At 52.7% G+C, this 14008-nt stretch overlaps 1 protein-coding gene across 3 annotated transcripts in view; it reads left to right on the top strand.

Moving 5' to 3' along the window:
- Positions 1–13964, top strand: part of TTC23 (tetratricopeptide repeat domain 23) — a 66296-nt gene extending 52332 nt beyond the window's left edge. For all 3 annotated transcript variants that reach the window (XM_066355729.1, XM_066355727.1, XM_066355728.1), the window contains 2 exons: positions 11283–11365; positions 12109–13964. In XM_066355729.1, coding sequence (XP_066211826.1) covers positions 11283–11365; positions 12109–12223 — 198 coding nt within the window. In that variant the 3' untranslated portion in view covers positions 12224–13964. The remainder of the gene's footprint in view (positions 1–11282; positions 11366–12108) is intronic.
- The last annotated feature ends 44 nt before the right edge of the window (positions 13965–14008 follow it).

Raw genomic sequence — 14008 nt, 5'->3', positions numbered from 1 at the left:
CTATTTTTAGTGCCTGAGGCAGAGACTCCACCGAATCATCCTCAGCTCCCGGGGCTGATGTGCTTGAACCAATCAAGCCATCTCACCTTTATTTTCTATGCACTGAAGGAATTTGTGCAGCATTTAAACTGTCTAGTCTTCAAAGGTGTATGCCTCCTACAGAGCTCTGTAGGCCTGGTACTTCTTTTATGGGGCAATGCCTTGACAATCTCCTCGATTTCTTCAGTAAGAAATTGGTGTGTTGAAGCTTCCAATCCCTAAGGGGTCATTTTCATGGGCTGTTATTTTTCTAGGTGACTACTTCATATACCTTTTCAGATTGATTTGCAAAGTCATCTCATGAATTTTTTAAATCTCTACTTTTTTTTTTAGTAGTTCTTTTCCCATAACATCTTAGTTTTATATTTGTATCTTCTCACTTTTTTCTGGACTGTGGGAGGAGGGGTCTAGGGAAGGTGTTTAGTGAGTAGTCCCGAGAATGCACCGAGTCTGGGAGACTGGGGGATCCCCAGGTTGGATGTGGGGTGCAGGAGGAGGCTGGAGGGCTGGGGAGGGAAGCCCTCAGCACTTTGCAGAAGAAGCAAAGCGCAATTGGGAGGGGACATCTGTCAGGGGGTCTCTGGGAGAGGCTGGGTGCGGGCTCCGCCACTGCCTGTGCAGGTGGAAGGGCTGAGACTTGATCCTTAAAGCAACAGTCCCCAATATGTCCCCTGCAGGCCGACCCCAGCCCACTGCCTGGTTTTGTAGGGCCCACGGGTTTACAGTGGTTTTTACGGATCATAAAATCTATAATCATTTTACAGATGATATACAGTGTGTCCGTCAAGTCATGGTACACTTTTGACCAGTCACAGGAAAGCAACAAAAGATGATAGAAATGTGAAATCTGCACCAAATAAAAGGAAAACCCTCCCAGTTTCTGTAGGATGATGTGGCAGTATGTGCGCATGCGCAGATGATGATGTAACACCATGTATACAGCGGAGCAGCCCACGGCCATGCCAGTCGAGATGTAGACGTTATGGAGGAAAGTTCAGTGTGTTCTGTGGCTTGCTAGGTTCGAATCCGTGACCAAAGTGCAACGTGAATATTGTTGCGTTTATAACGAAGCGCCACCATATAGGAATAACATTACTTGGTGGGATAAGCAGTTGAAGGAAACTGGCAGTTTGGTGGAGAAACCCCGTTCTGGTAGGCCATCAGTCAGTGACAAGTATGTAGAGGCTATACGGGATAGCTACCTAAGGAGCCCTAAAAAGTCTGTGCGTGAGCCCACATTGAACTGCACTGAATAGGTATGAAACTGGGAGAGTTTTCCTTTTATTTGGTGCAGATTTCACATTTCTATCATCTTTTGTTGCTTTCCTGTGATTGGTCAAAAGTGCACCATGACTTTACGGACACACTGTAGATTGAATCCCCAGGAATTGAACCAGGAACATCCACACACTGGGCCGACGCTGTACCAGTGAGCGATCCAGCCAGGGCCAGTAGCCTTGCTTTCTGACTGTTGGCCACAGTGCCTGCAGGTCTTAGCATCTGCCCTTTCAGAAAAGTTTCCAAACCTTGCTCTAAGCAGCTCGCCCGGAGCTGTTGAGGGAATTTAAAGCTGGGCACAGCAGGCCTATATTTGGGATTGGATATTTTTAAATCAGCGTGAGCACAGTGTTGAGAATGCAATGGGGCGGTCCAAGAATTGAGCCAGGAGGCCTCTGTTTTCTCATCTGTAAAATGGAGCTAGCACCAGCCTTCCAGCCCTTCCACAGTCATCCTCAGGAGGGGGTAAGCGCTGAGGGAGGGGCTGCTTTGACCAGCGCCGGCCGGTCTGGGCACGGGGGGCAGCTGCCTAAACGGGGGGCAGCTGCCTAAGAGCTCATGAGAGAGGAGAAGGCAGAGCCCTCTGGGGCCTTGGGAATCTCCACTGGCCTCCCCTTCCTCCACTTCTCCCCTGAGGAGAGCAGATGAAAGTGAGAAATCTCTTCTGAAGGTTCAGCCTAGCCACTCAAGTCCAGGCCGGAGAGGGACCCCAGGAAATGTGGAGAGGCAGCAGGTGTTAGCAGGCACGCAAGAAACACGAGCGGGGGCCACACAGAGCTCCCCAGGGCCCTGCTGGCTCCAGCCAGGCCGGCTGATGTCACTACTGACCACAGGCGTAGGGCTCCCAGCTCACTGCTGCCAAAGGGAGCCCACACCCCCTTCCTAATCTTTGCGGCGACCCACAGGTCAGATCCCATTAGCCCCATTTTACAGACAGGGACACCGAGGCCCCAGGAATGCAGTGAATTGTCTATGGCTGGTTCCTCTAATCCCACCTTTTCCTTTATGGCCGTAGTCCAACAAGTGTGGGTCTTAAACCCTGGCATTATGGTCTGGGGCTGGGGCCCAGGGCGCAGGGCCCGGGGATCTGCATTTTAGTTTCTGGGGGAAGGCTGAGAATCACAGTGCTGGGCCGCTGCGTACCCTCAAGGCTGAAAATCAGCTCCGTTTCAAGAAACTCTCAGGCTTCTCCCCTTTAAAACCTGCGTTGGAGGCCAGTGACATTTTCCCCATTAATTGGCCTCATGATCAGTGACTTTGACATTTTAAAGCTCTCTGGCCCTGTGCCAGACTGGAGAGAAAGGGTTGAACTTGCGTCCTGGAGGGCTGTGTGCCCTGGGGATGCATTCAGTTTCCGCTTCCAGGTCCCCACATGTGCCCGTGCAAGGATGGGCTGGCCGCTCCCTGAAGACCAGGTACACGCGGGAACTGAAACATGCCTTCCACGTCGCGGCCGAGCTGGGCTCCCAGCTGCCATATTTAGCGCTGAGCTCGTGGAGCCGGAAGCTGCTTTGGCACACTGCGGGCCCAGTCTCCCCCTCGGTTGTATCCCAGCGTCCGCGTCCCCCGACTTCTTGGGCTCTAGAGCAGGAATCCGTTGAACACCGGCCTCTCAGCCCCCCTGTGCTACGTGGCCCCGGCATGGTCCCCAGGGCATGAAAACCAGGGAGGCATGAGAAACTAATCAGACAGCCGGATTAAATTACTGGAAAGAAAACCCTGTTATTGATCTGTCTTCCAAAGGCGTCTGCCGGGGGGTGGGGGGGCAGGGAGCGGAGAAAGCCTGTGCGTGTGTGAGTGGTGGGGCTCCAGATGGAAATTTCCACAGCAGAAGCTCATACGCTTTTGCAGCGTAGAGACCTGGTTCAACCCTAGCTGGGAGGGGCACCATCGCCACATTCTCATCCCGGTAAAAGGCTACAGGAGAGAAGTCGGTCAGTATCCTCTCAGGACTAATCCTGGGCCTGGTCACAGTATGAAGTCGGGTGGATTCTGTCTTAATGAGACCTCCCTGTTAAGTGTTGTCATCATTGGGGTTCAGTCTACAGCCATGTACATTTCTGTACAAGCATCACATAATTTTATGTGACCCCTTTCTCCAGGAAATCCAAAGCCTCCTGTCTTTCGTATAAAGACAAAATACACGTCACTGCAGGACCATTGTGGCCTGGACTGGAAAAGTGTCCTTTCTGCATATCCCCCCCCAATAAATCATGAGAAGAAAGGAGGTAGAAATGGTTTTTATTCAGATTGTAAGCAAGAAGCCCATCCTTGGGAGTATCTTATGTGTCATGGGTCACAAATCATCAGTCATCAGGTCTTTGTCAAACATCAGCCGTTCCTCCTTCCACTGGCCACACACAGAACCTTCCTGCAGACAGCTGTGTGTCTGATGTACAGTTCACGTTCTGTGATCACATCAGTGGCCGCTTAACTTTTACTTTCTGTTTAGCATGTGTTTTCCTTGTTGCCCTGGATACCAGGGAACCCAGAGCCAGGTCTGCCCCCCCACCCCCATAGCCCCGTGTCAACCCCGTCTTTTTATGTGAAGAGCCTCCTTCGTCCTTGGCCCTGGTTCATCTCATCATCTTGGTTTAAGCCGCCGCTGGGCTGCAGCAGGCGGCCCCCTCGAGGCCTTCTGGAAAGAGGAAGAAAGGTCACAATGATGTGGAGAGCTGTGCTTAAAGGTGCTTCAAGCCCTGTTCGGTTGAGATTTGTAAATCGGTTGTGGAATAAGATCAGGAACTGCTGGATAAAGCGGTCAAGGTCACCATTCCTGATGTCCTGTGGGGACCTGGGGAGCCTCCCTGGCCTGCTGCAGGCTGCGTGGAAATGGCAACTCCCGGTCCCAGCGACCAGGAAGCGTTTCCTGGGGAGACAGGCCCCTAATGACACAGCCCGGGCTGAGTACCCTGCACCCTGCTGGGCCCCAGAAAACACAGTGAGTGATGTACACAGGCCATCCGCGGACAGGGCTCTAGTGGCCAGGGAAGGCTTCTCCAACATCAGCACTCTTCCTGGGCTGGGTGAGTGCCGGCCTCAGCAGTTCTGCATTAGCATGGTGGCCCAGAGAACACAGGACGGTGATCTGGAGAGGCCGTCCCAGCCGGAGACTGCAGACTGGTCAGCCCTCCCTGGCGTTCAGGGTGGATCGTACTAGGGAAAGGCAAACCTGCCACGTCAATTCAGCGTGACCTTAAACAAGTGGCCGGGGCGATGGCCCGGAGTGGTGGGGACAGACCATGCCGGTGGTTGAGCCCCAGATCGCTGGGGCAATGCGCCAGAAAAGGCCGCTCAGGGTCCAGCCGTGAGCGGGTCTCCCCTCCTGTTCGGTGGGGCTGGGAAGCAGGCAGGCCTAGCCTTGACGCAGCGAGCTGGCGGTCCCCTGGAAAACGCAGCCGCATCGCACATGTGGGCCCGTGGCGGGCTCCCTCCGCGGCAGTCCCGCTGACGCCCCCGTTCTCCGAACATTTGTGTGCAGTTAACCTGGAGAAAGGTGACGATGGCTTGCTCCCAGACAGGAGCCAGGGCCTGGCGCACAGCCGTGGGGGAGGCGAGGGATGTCGATGATGATGTAGAACCCACGGAGCGGAGCGTGGCGGCGTGGAGGAGAGGAGCAAGGGAGCCGCGTGGACGACGTCACGCCCCCGGAGCTGGGCAGACGCTCAGGGACAGCAGCCGTGTGAGAGGCGGAGCCCGGGCCGCGTACCCTTTGTCACTCATCCCCCAGGTCCCGCCTCGTCCCAGGGCCCCGTCCCCCTTTACCTATTGGTCTGTCGTGGGAGCCTTTCTACCTATCCTCCTGGGGGCTCAGTGGGTGACCTGCAGGTGGGGAGTTGCAGATGTGTGCATGTGTACGAGAGCGCGAGACAGGGAGACAGAGAGAGAGATGCCGCCTGTGCTCCTACCTGCCCCCCCCCCCCCCACGGCCGCCTCCCGGTGGGCTCCCCATCCTGTGGCGTCAGCGTGAGCGCCACCGATACCCCATTTTCTTCTTTCATGGTCATGTCCTCTTTATTTTTTTTTTTAAGCTACTAGAAAGGTTTAAATTATTTTTATTTTATTTCATTCATTTTAGAGGAGAGAGAGAGAGAGAGAAGGGGGGAGGAGCAGGAAGCATTAACTTCCATATGTGCCTTGACCGGGCAAGCCCAGGGTTTTGTACCGGCGACCTCAGTGTTCCAGGTTGACGCTTGATCCACTGTGCCACCACTGGTCAGGCCCCATGTCCTTTTTCTTGTCCATGGCTCTCGGTATGAGTTGTTATGACACACTCACCTGCCCCTGTCTAAGTGTCTGGCTCCCCACTACATCGGGAGCCCCGAGAGCAAGGCCCACACCCGCCCATCCTCTGCCCCATTGCTGGCATGGGCATGGGGCGAGCATGTTGCAGGTGCTCAGTGAGCGGGCACGGCAGCGGATGTGGCCCCAGCCAGGACAAGCTGGCTTCCGAGGGCTTGAGCACACTGGGCCCCACTCGGGCCTGATCGTGTCTCTAGGAAAATGCTCTCTGGGGAGCGTGTGGTGGTCTGTTGTTTCCGTTCCCCCACGTTCATGACTGAAGTAATCATGTCTGTCTGCCCTGTAAGATTAGTAAAGACATTTCCCATTTCCACCCATGTGGGGTTCTGTCACCTCTCTTTCTTAATAGCGGCCTTTGAGGACGAACAGGAAAATGGAAGCCCAGTTCATGAGTTTCTGGATAATTTCTCCTCCTTGGACCTACTCTAGCATCAGATGATACATGTGAAAAAGAATAGCGAATAGAGTACTTTTTTTTTTTTTTAATTGCCTTTCTCTGGCTTTGTCCTTCGTTTTGTATAAAGACAAAATACACGTCACTGCAGGACCATTGTGGCCTGGACTGGAAAAGTGTCCTTTCTGCATTTCCCATTGCTGAGTCCCATGGCCGTGCACCTGACAGGGCTCGTTCGGTGTGGCCTTCGTGCAGCGCCCCCCTCTGTTAATAGAGAGGGTGTGTCCCATCTGCACTTCCATCGTCTGAAATTCCCCCAGAGAGAGCAGGCTGCAGTTCCAGGACTTAAGGCTGGAGGGGGCGGGGGGAGGAAGGGCCGCTGGGGTACCTCTGATTCACGTCTGCACAAGGGCTGCTGTGAACACAGCCCTGAGTCATGGCTGTGGGTTTTCAGAGATTACACCCCCCCCCCCAAAAAAAAAAACCCAGAAGGTAAGCTGCTTTGTTCATTTGGGTATTTAGTTGTGTTTTGTAAAGCCGGAGTGTACTGAGTCCGCTGGCCTTCACCCCACAGCTGGCTGCCACCGGGCCACCCTTCTGTCTTCCAGCATCGGCCGTAGTGAGGAAGACAGCCCCCAATAGCTGCTTCTCAGCTTCCTGGGCACCTGGGCTCCTTAGAAACCTGAGCTTTCAGAACTCAAAGTCACGTCACAGATCATTTTTAGAGTTCGCATCGGATTCCTAAGGCTGTTGTCTTAACTACCCTGGCTTTATGAATTTTTACTAGTGAACCTTCCTGATCACGGTGGGGAAGCTTTGTCGTGCCCACAACAGAGACTCCTTACCAGAGGCTTCAACAGCGGGCGGGTCCTTGCGGCCCTGCAGTCCAGTCGTGTCTTCCGGCTCCGTAGGAGAACTTCTCCCTTGATCCGTTTGTTCACTCATTCATTCATTCATTCAGCAAATACTGCATCTTCTTATGTGCTGGGGCCAGTGCAAGGTCCCGAGACACAAAGGTGAGCAGGACAGATGTGGTCCTCGTCTGGGGACACGGCCTCTCAGGCTAGTGTGCCCTTCCGTCTCCCTGCAGAAAGCCCCCTGCTCGGTGTTTAAGGAATCACAGAAACAGAAATGACTTCCCCTAAGCCCTGCCAATAAATCCAAGGGAAGCACAGCAATGCAGCGGCTCCCTGACATTGACCTGGACACTCAGAATTTCAGGGGTTTGTCCACTTGAAGGAAAGCAAGACACACCGTTTGGAGGCTGGTTTCAACCGGGGGTGTGTGTGTGTGCACTGGCTTTTCCCAGGAAGAATCTGGAAAGCATAGCATCCCTGTAGGAAGGTGAGGGTGCTCTCCTGTCAGGGTTTGGGAGTTCTTCACTTAGCTCAGTGAAATGTTTATAGTGCCTGGCTCCCTGGAGAGTCAGTGAACATTTATTTTGTCTCTATCAATGTCTCCATTTTGAAAAGAACTGAAGTACCTACTTCAGGGAGAACGCTTCTGCAAATTGAGCTAAGAGCGGCAGCAAAGTGAAACATTCCATTTATATTTCTCAGATAAATAGACAGCCACGTAAAACATTTTTGGGTGAAAGTCAGTCATGGGTTATGGGTTACGCCGCGCTGAAGACAGGCATCTCCTGTAGACCGTCGAGGCTCACGGGCGAGCCGTCGTTTCCGGTCTCGGCGTCTGGCGTGGCCTCTCCGGGCACTTGCCATCGTAACAGGGTTGGATGGGGGCTGGGGCTGTTTCTCTCCCCTAATTGACATCCCTTAGCCTCTTCTCTCATGCCCGCTTAGGGTTTTGAGCAAATCTCCTTAGTGAGGATGAGTAGTCTTTAAAAAAAGTCAGTTCCAGGAAGAGAAGACAGGGATGGAGGAGATTGGAGGGCACAGGGCCCACCTCTGTCAGGGCCGATCATTCCGAAGGGGCGTTTTATCCGGCCACGATCCACCACCCCTACTTGCATGATGCTCCCCGTGAGGAGGAGCAGCACACAAGATTAGGAACGAACAGAGGTGGCGAGAACGCGGACAGTACTACCCACTGCCTTCTCCTCCTTCCGAGGAATGCCCGAGTGCCTGAGCTCACAGCATCTGTCCCTAGAGAACGAGGGGCCGGGGAGCAGGGGCTTCAGTCACCAAAGGAGCAAGCTTTAGACTTTGGAGGCCATCTGTGAAGGCAGCGGGAACTGAGACACCACCCCCTCCTTACTGTCTCAAGTCACCGTGATAATGTCGGCAGGAATCTGACACAACAGTGAATGAGTTAACAACGCGTGTGGACATCCGCTCATCTCAACATGAGCTGCGTTGGACGCCATCACAAATATGTAAAACGGAAGCTGGGGGGGGGGGTTGTGTTTAGAACTGATGTGCTACACCGAGTGGGGGTTCTGGCCACGTGGGGGGGAGTGGAGTCTGTCCTGGTGGGAAGTGTCAGCCCCAGAGATGGGCTGCTCCCTGCCTGGCGTGACAGAGGGGACGCATGCTTGCTTCTCATCCCCTCATAGAGTAAGCTTGGCCACCTTCAGGAGGAGGCGTCCCTTGGCTTCAATGGCTGTACCCAAGCAGGGAAGGAGTCCTGTTAGAGATTTCCTCAGGTGGCTTGGATGTCAGAAACCCATCCTTGTGTCCTTGCCCTTAAAGCCACACAGCACCTTTTCCAGGTCCCCAGATTTCCAAGTTGGGCCTTGCTGGGCAGACGGGCTGGGCCCCTTGCCTTTGCACAATCTGGATTACGTGCCAAATCGGATAATAGAAATCGTTCTCTACTTCTTGGCGCTATATAATTCAACTAAGAAATAGCGAACACCTTCTGTGATTTAAAGAAAACCCTCTCATATTCTTGTCTGATAATTCTTCCTCCGAACGACAACTGCAGGGTCAGATTCCAGATTCTTCAGACTGAACCAAATATTCAGACAGCTTTGTTGTTCTCCACGGCTCAGAAAGACCAAGCATTTGGCCGCTTGCATTTTAACTTTCTGAGACCAGGCGGCAGATCAGAACGAATAAACAGTGCTTGGTACAAAGTCCCCCAAATCCTCACACTTTTTTCTTTTTTTTTGACTTAAGCTGTTACTATGTAAAAAATCAAATTCAATCTTTTAAAAAATATATTATGGAATATTTCAGATGTGCAGAAAATTATGAGTACAATAACCTCTGAGCTCACTATTTAATATGAGAAAGAAAACAGGACTCACGTGACATCCCCTCCTCACCTCAGACCAGATAACTATTATCATGAAGTTGATAACATTCCCACACTTTGTTTCTCTTTTACATGTGTTTAAGCTTCATGTAAGTTATATATAAACTATGTATATATTATACATATAATTTGCAGACATCTATAATTTGTCCTTTCCTGTCTATAATCATGAGATTATCTGTACAGGCACAAACACACCCACACACAATTTGTATAATACCACAAACACACAATCCATGTGCATATTATAATTTACTCTCCCATGACTAAAATGACCAAATCACTGTACACACTACCTAAAAGAGTTCTTGCTCATTCATCCTTGCCAAAGGTTGGTTCTACCATCATCAGACGGTGAGTCCTGCAATTCGATAGGCAAAGGGCAACCCCGTGGAAGTTTCAGTTTGCATTTCTGGTTACTCGCGAGATTAAGCACGTTTATTAGCGATTCTAGTTGCAATATCTTTGAATGAACTTTTTGTATCTTTTGATTATTTTTTCCCCAGGGAGGTTGTGCTTGTTTTTCTCATTGCCTTGTAGGAGTTCTTTACATATTATGAATGCTTATCTTTTCTCAGGTTGGTGCAAATATCTTCTCTTGATCTGGTGTGTTTTTGTATATGTTAAGGTGAATTTTGAGGCACAGATGTTTTGGGTTTTAATGTAGTTAAACTTTATCAGAACTTCCGGTTTGTCTGGATCTTGTCCAAGAAATACTTCTCCCTAAAGGTAGTCTCCCAATCCTTTCATCTAAAAGTTCCAGCCCTGGCCAGGTGGCTCAGTGGTAGAGTGTCGCCCCAGCGTGTGGATGTCCTGGGTTTGATTTCAAGTCAGGGCACACAGGAGAAGTGCTTGTCTGCTTCTCCACCCTCCCCCTTCTCTCTCTCTATGGCACTCTCCGAGCCTCCTGCAGCCATGGCTCGATTGTAGTGAGTTGGCCCTGGGCACTGAAGATGGCTCCATGGCCTCCGCCTCAGGAGCTAAGAACGGAGCAACACCCTTGATGGGCGGAGCACCGCTCCCCAGGGGGCTTGCGGTGTGGATCCCCAGTGGGACACATGTGGGAGTCTGTCTGCCTCCCCTCCTCTCACTGAATTAAAAAAATAAAATAATAAATAAAAGTTCCAAGTTTTGCATTTTACATTCAGTTCTTTAGTCAGTGTGGGGCTAACTTTTGTGTTTTTGGTACGCGGCAGGGGCCCATTCCTTCCACTTGGGAAAACCGGGAACCCCAGTTCTGTTCACTGACTAGTGCAGCTCTTCCTCCCTGACCCTTCAAGGCCGCTTCTCTCCTGTCACCTGCCCAGTGTTGGGGTCTCTGCCATTGGTCACATGCTCCATGGGCCTGTTTGTCCAGCCCTGGATGAAAACCACACTGTCTCAGTTACTATGGTTTTTATACAGGTGTTGACAGGAGAGCGATTTACTCCACCTCATTTTTCTTAAAAATTATTTTGGCCATTTTTGGGCATTTTGAATCTTACCTTTAACTTTTTTCTCTGGCCAGGGACAAGCAATCAGATGGCAGGACGAGAAACAGAGAGGGAAATGTCAAGCCCCAGATCCTGCAGCAGGCTGGATGTTGAACTCCTAAATACATCAGTCCCTGAGAAGTTGTTGTATAGTAATGATGACAGAAAGCCCATATAAAATTTTAAAAATTTGTTTACAAAAACAAAACTATTAAAAAAAACTTGTCTGTAGGAAGGGTTATTTAGAAATAGAAACTAGAGACCATCTGCTCGTCAATCCCAACATTCTTGCCTTTATCTTTTAAAAAATGTTATTTTCAAATACATTGTTGCAATAGGTTGTCACAGAACGTCCTATAAAATAGTGCTAAGACTATACACTTGCTCCCGGGACCCCGCAGAGCATCCACACGGAAGGCCAGACCGCCCCTGGAGACACCCCGAGGGTGCCCCAAGCCCGTGAGAGCAGGGTCTATGGACGGAGTGTTCCGTCTCCCCTTCCAGGGAGGCCTGTATTCCCGCAAAGTGCTCCCAGTGACATTTCTGTAACCTCCTGCTTATGACTTGGTGTTCTGCAGTGTCTTCAGATTCAGACGCTCTTATACGGACCCCAGGACAAGAGGACTCTGGCCACCCAGCAGTCTGTGGACGTCCTGGCCAAGTGAGTTGCCTTCCATGGCGCTGTTCCCTGCGCACCCCACGCCTCTGTCGTTCAGGACCCGGGAGGGAGCTGTCCCTGGCGGGTTCTGTGCGGACACCCGTGGGAGGTTTTGCTCACTGACCTCCCATTTCTCATACACGCTGCAAGACCAGCTCCCTTGGAAGCCCAGTTGCAGACTAGCTTCCTTGCCCTGGTAGGAAAGGAATTAGCTGTTGAATAATGTCAGAAAGGCGAGCTGGGATTCGTCCCCCCTGCAGACCGGACGCCTGTGGGTCATCTTGTCATGTTGGGGACACAGTGGGCCCCTCGTCTTTCTTATAAGCAGCACGCAGAGCCTCCCACCTCCGCCCGCACTGCTGTGTGCTTGCAGAGCCTGGGTGCCCAGAGAGCCCCGAGCTGACGCCAAGGCCTTGGTCATGGGAGTGCTGGGCTCAGACACAGCCAGCAGGGGTCACTGGCTCGTGCGCCTCGGCCCCTTAACACGGGAGAGGGGTCACACCTTCCTGCTGCTGTCCTGCTCCCCGAGCCAGCAAGGGGTTGCCTGTCTCAGCTCAGCGAGAAGGAGGGGTCACAGGGACTAGAAAGCTCTGGAAAACTCCTGTGTTTTGGGTTCCTGAGCCACGATCTCCTCTCGCCTTCATTCCCTCCCGGGGCCCCTTAGGCAGCGGCTGGCCCAGCAGTGGAGGCTGGGGGAAGCCGGGCGGAGGGCTGAGCCCGCACTCACCGCCTCTGCTTGCTTGCAGGGCCCCCGAGGTGGCCGGGAAGCTGAGGCAGTGCCTGAAAGCCAGGCCGGCATTCTGCACGGGCGTGGGCCAGCATACCACGCTGGGGAAGGCCAGGCCCCACGCCGTGGACTGAGAGCCCTGCCGCGCCCTGAGGAAAGCCTGCGTCACGCCTGGGGGCCGGACAGGCGTCTCCCCCGTTGGAGGAGGGGACCCGACAGTCATCGTACAGCTTCTCGAGGCTGCCTGTGTGCTCCGACACACGGCAGCGAAGCCATACTCCTCCCGTGGGCACACGGGGACAGTGGGGACCCTCCCGGGGGGACCCGGTGCTTCTAGAAAGCACTGTTCCTTTTAGCACCGAAGTGGTTCTTCTTGCCAACAAAATCATTTACCCCTCAGCACTATGGTGGCTGGAAAGCTTCTCTTGCAAAGTCCAAATCTTCCTGTGCAGGAAGAGACTTAACATCGGACTGTGCAACAGGGAGCCCTTAGCCCAGGTCTGGAGGCAGATCCGGAGCAGTGAGGTTCTGGAAGAAGCCCTTTCCCACAGAAAGGTAATCGGGACTGAGAATAAGATGCTAATAAAAAGGTGGCTTGAAAGTGCAGGGGTCGGCGTGTGTGGGCAGTGCTGCTCCTCCCCCTCCCCCACCCTGCTAAGGACCGTCCTATGGGCACCAATGCCCCAAAGGCCAGGAGGGAACCCCACACCACCCCGGCTGTTCCTGCGGGGGCCTGAGGTGGAAACAACCCAGGCACGTGTGCCGGTGGAGGCAGGGGCCCTTGTCTTCCTCAGGTAGCCGCGGTGGAGGCAGGGGCCCTTGTCTTCCTCAGGTAGCCGTGGCGACCACGCAGGCCACCCTTGCTCAGACCCACCCACCTCAGCCAGGCCTACAGGATGCAGGCGGGGGTGACAGGCGGTCACTGCCTCCAAGTGTCCCAGCTAGTTGAAGACATGAGTTCGGATGTGCACGGTTGGAATAGGAATCTAAATATACACCACATTGGAATCTGCCAAGGACTGACTGTGTCCCCCAGAATTTGCCCCAGTCCCCAGCATGACAGCCCTTGGCGGTGGGTCCCTGGTGCCTGAGTTTGGGACCCCTGAGTGAGATCAGCACCCTCCTCAAGAGAGATGTGTGATGACGGTCTCCCTTCTCTACGCGAGGAGGACACAGCAAGGAGGCGGTCCTCGGTGAGCCAGGCAGAGGCCTCCCCCAAGATCCGAACCCATCAGCACCTGATCTTGGACCTCCCCCTCCAGCACAATGAGAAACGTCCACTGTTTCTTCCTCCCTACCTGCGGCTTTCCATTAGAGACCCAAGCAGGCGGACAGAGTCCATCCTGGGCTTTTGTTTTATTTTAAAAGTCGATTCTGATGTCACTTTTTCCATTCTGTATTTTTTGGAGGATACTATCTTGGAATCACAGAAATTAAAGCACATTTTGAATAGCTTAGCCACAACCCTGGGCAAGAATGAATTCTGGAATATCCTACCAAATGTCTCCCATCTATTCAATGTGTTCATTCCAACACGCAAGGAAGACAATGGCTATTTATGGAGTTTTTTGGGGTAAAAGGTTACAAACAGGTCAGGGTAGCTAACTAACTATTCCTTTCTCTCAAAACCACCACCACCTTTTCAAACTCCCAAGAAACATCCACGATGAACTGACAACTCCAATGTGCCTGTGGGTAAGGTCACCAACCATCATGGTGTGCCCAGGACTGTGCTGCTTTTAACACTGGAAGACAGGTGTCGCAGGAGACCCCTCCCTCTCGGGCAGGATGGGATAGTGGGTCCTCCTCCTGGCCCTCGCCTTCCTGGCTGTGATGACGATGTTCTCACCACGAGCTGTCCGGTCTGTGTTTGAATGCAAGCAGCTGGTCGGTTTCTGCTCTGTCACATACCCCCCCCC

Source organism: Saccopteryx leptura, chromosome 13 (assembly GCF_036850995.1).
Source record: "Saccopteryx leptura isolate mSacLep1 chromosome 13, mSacLep1_pri_phased_curated, whole genome shotgun sequence".
Classification (NCBI taxonomy): Eukaryota; Metazoa; Chordata; class Mammalia; order Chiroptera; family Emballonuridae; genus Saccopteryx; species Saccopteryx leptura.
This window is presented reverse-complemented; position numbering and strand designations above follow the sequence as displayed.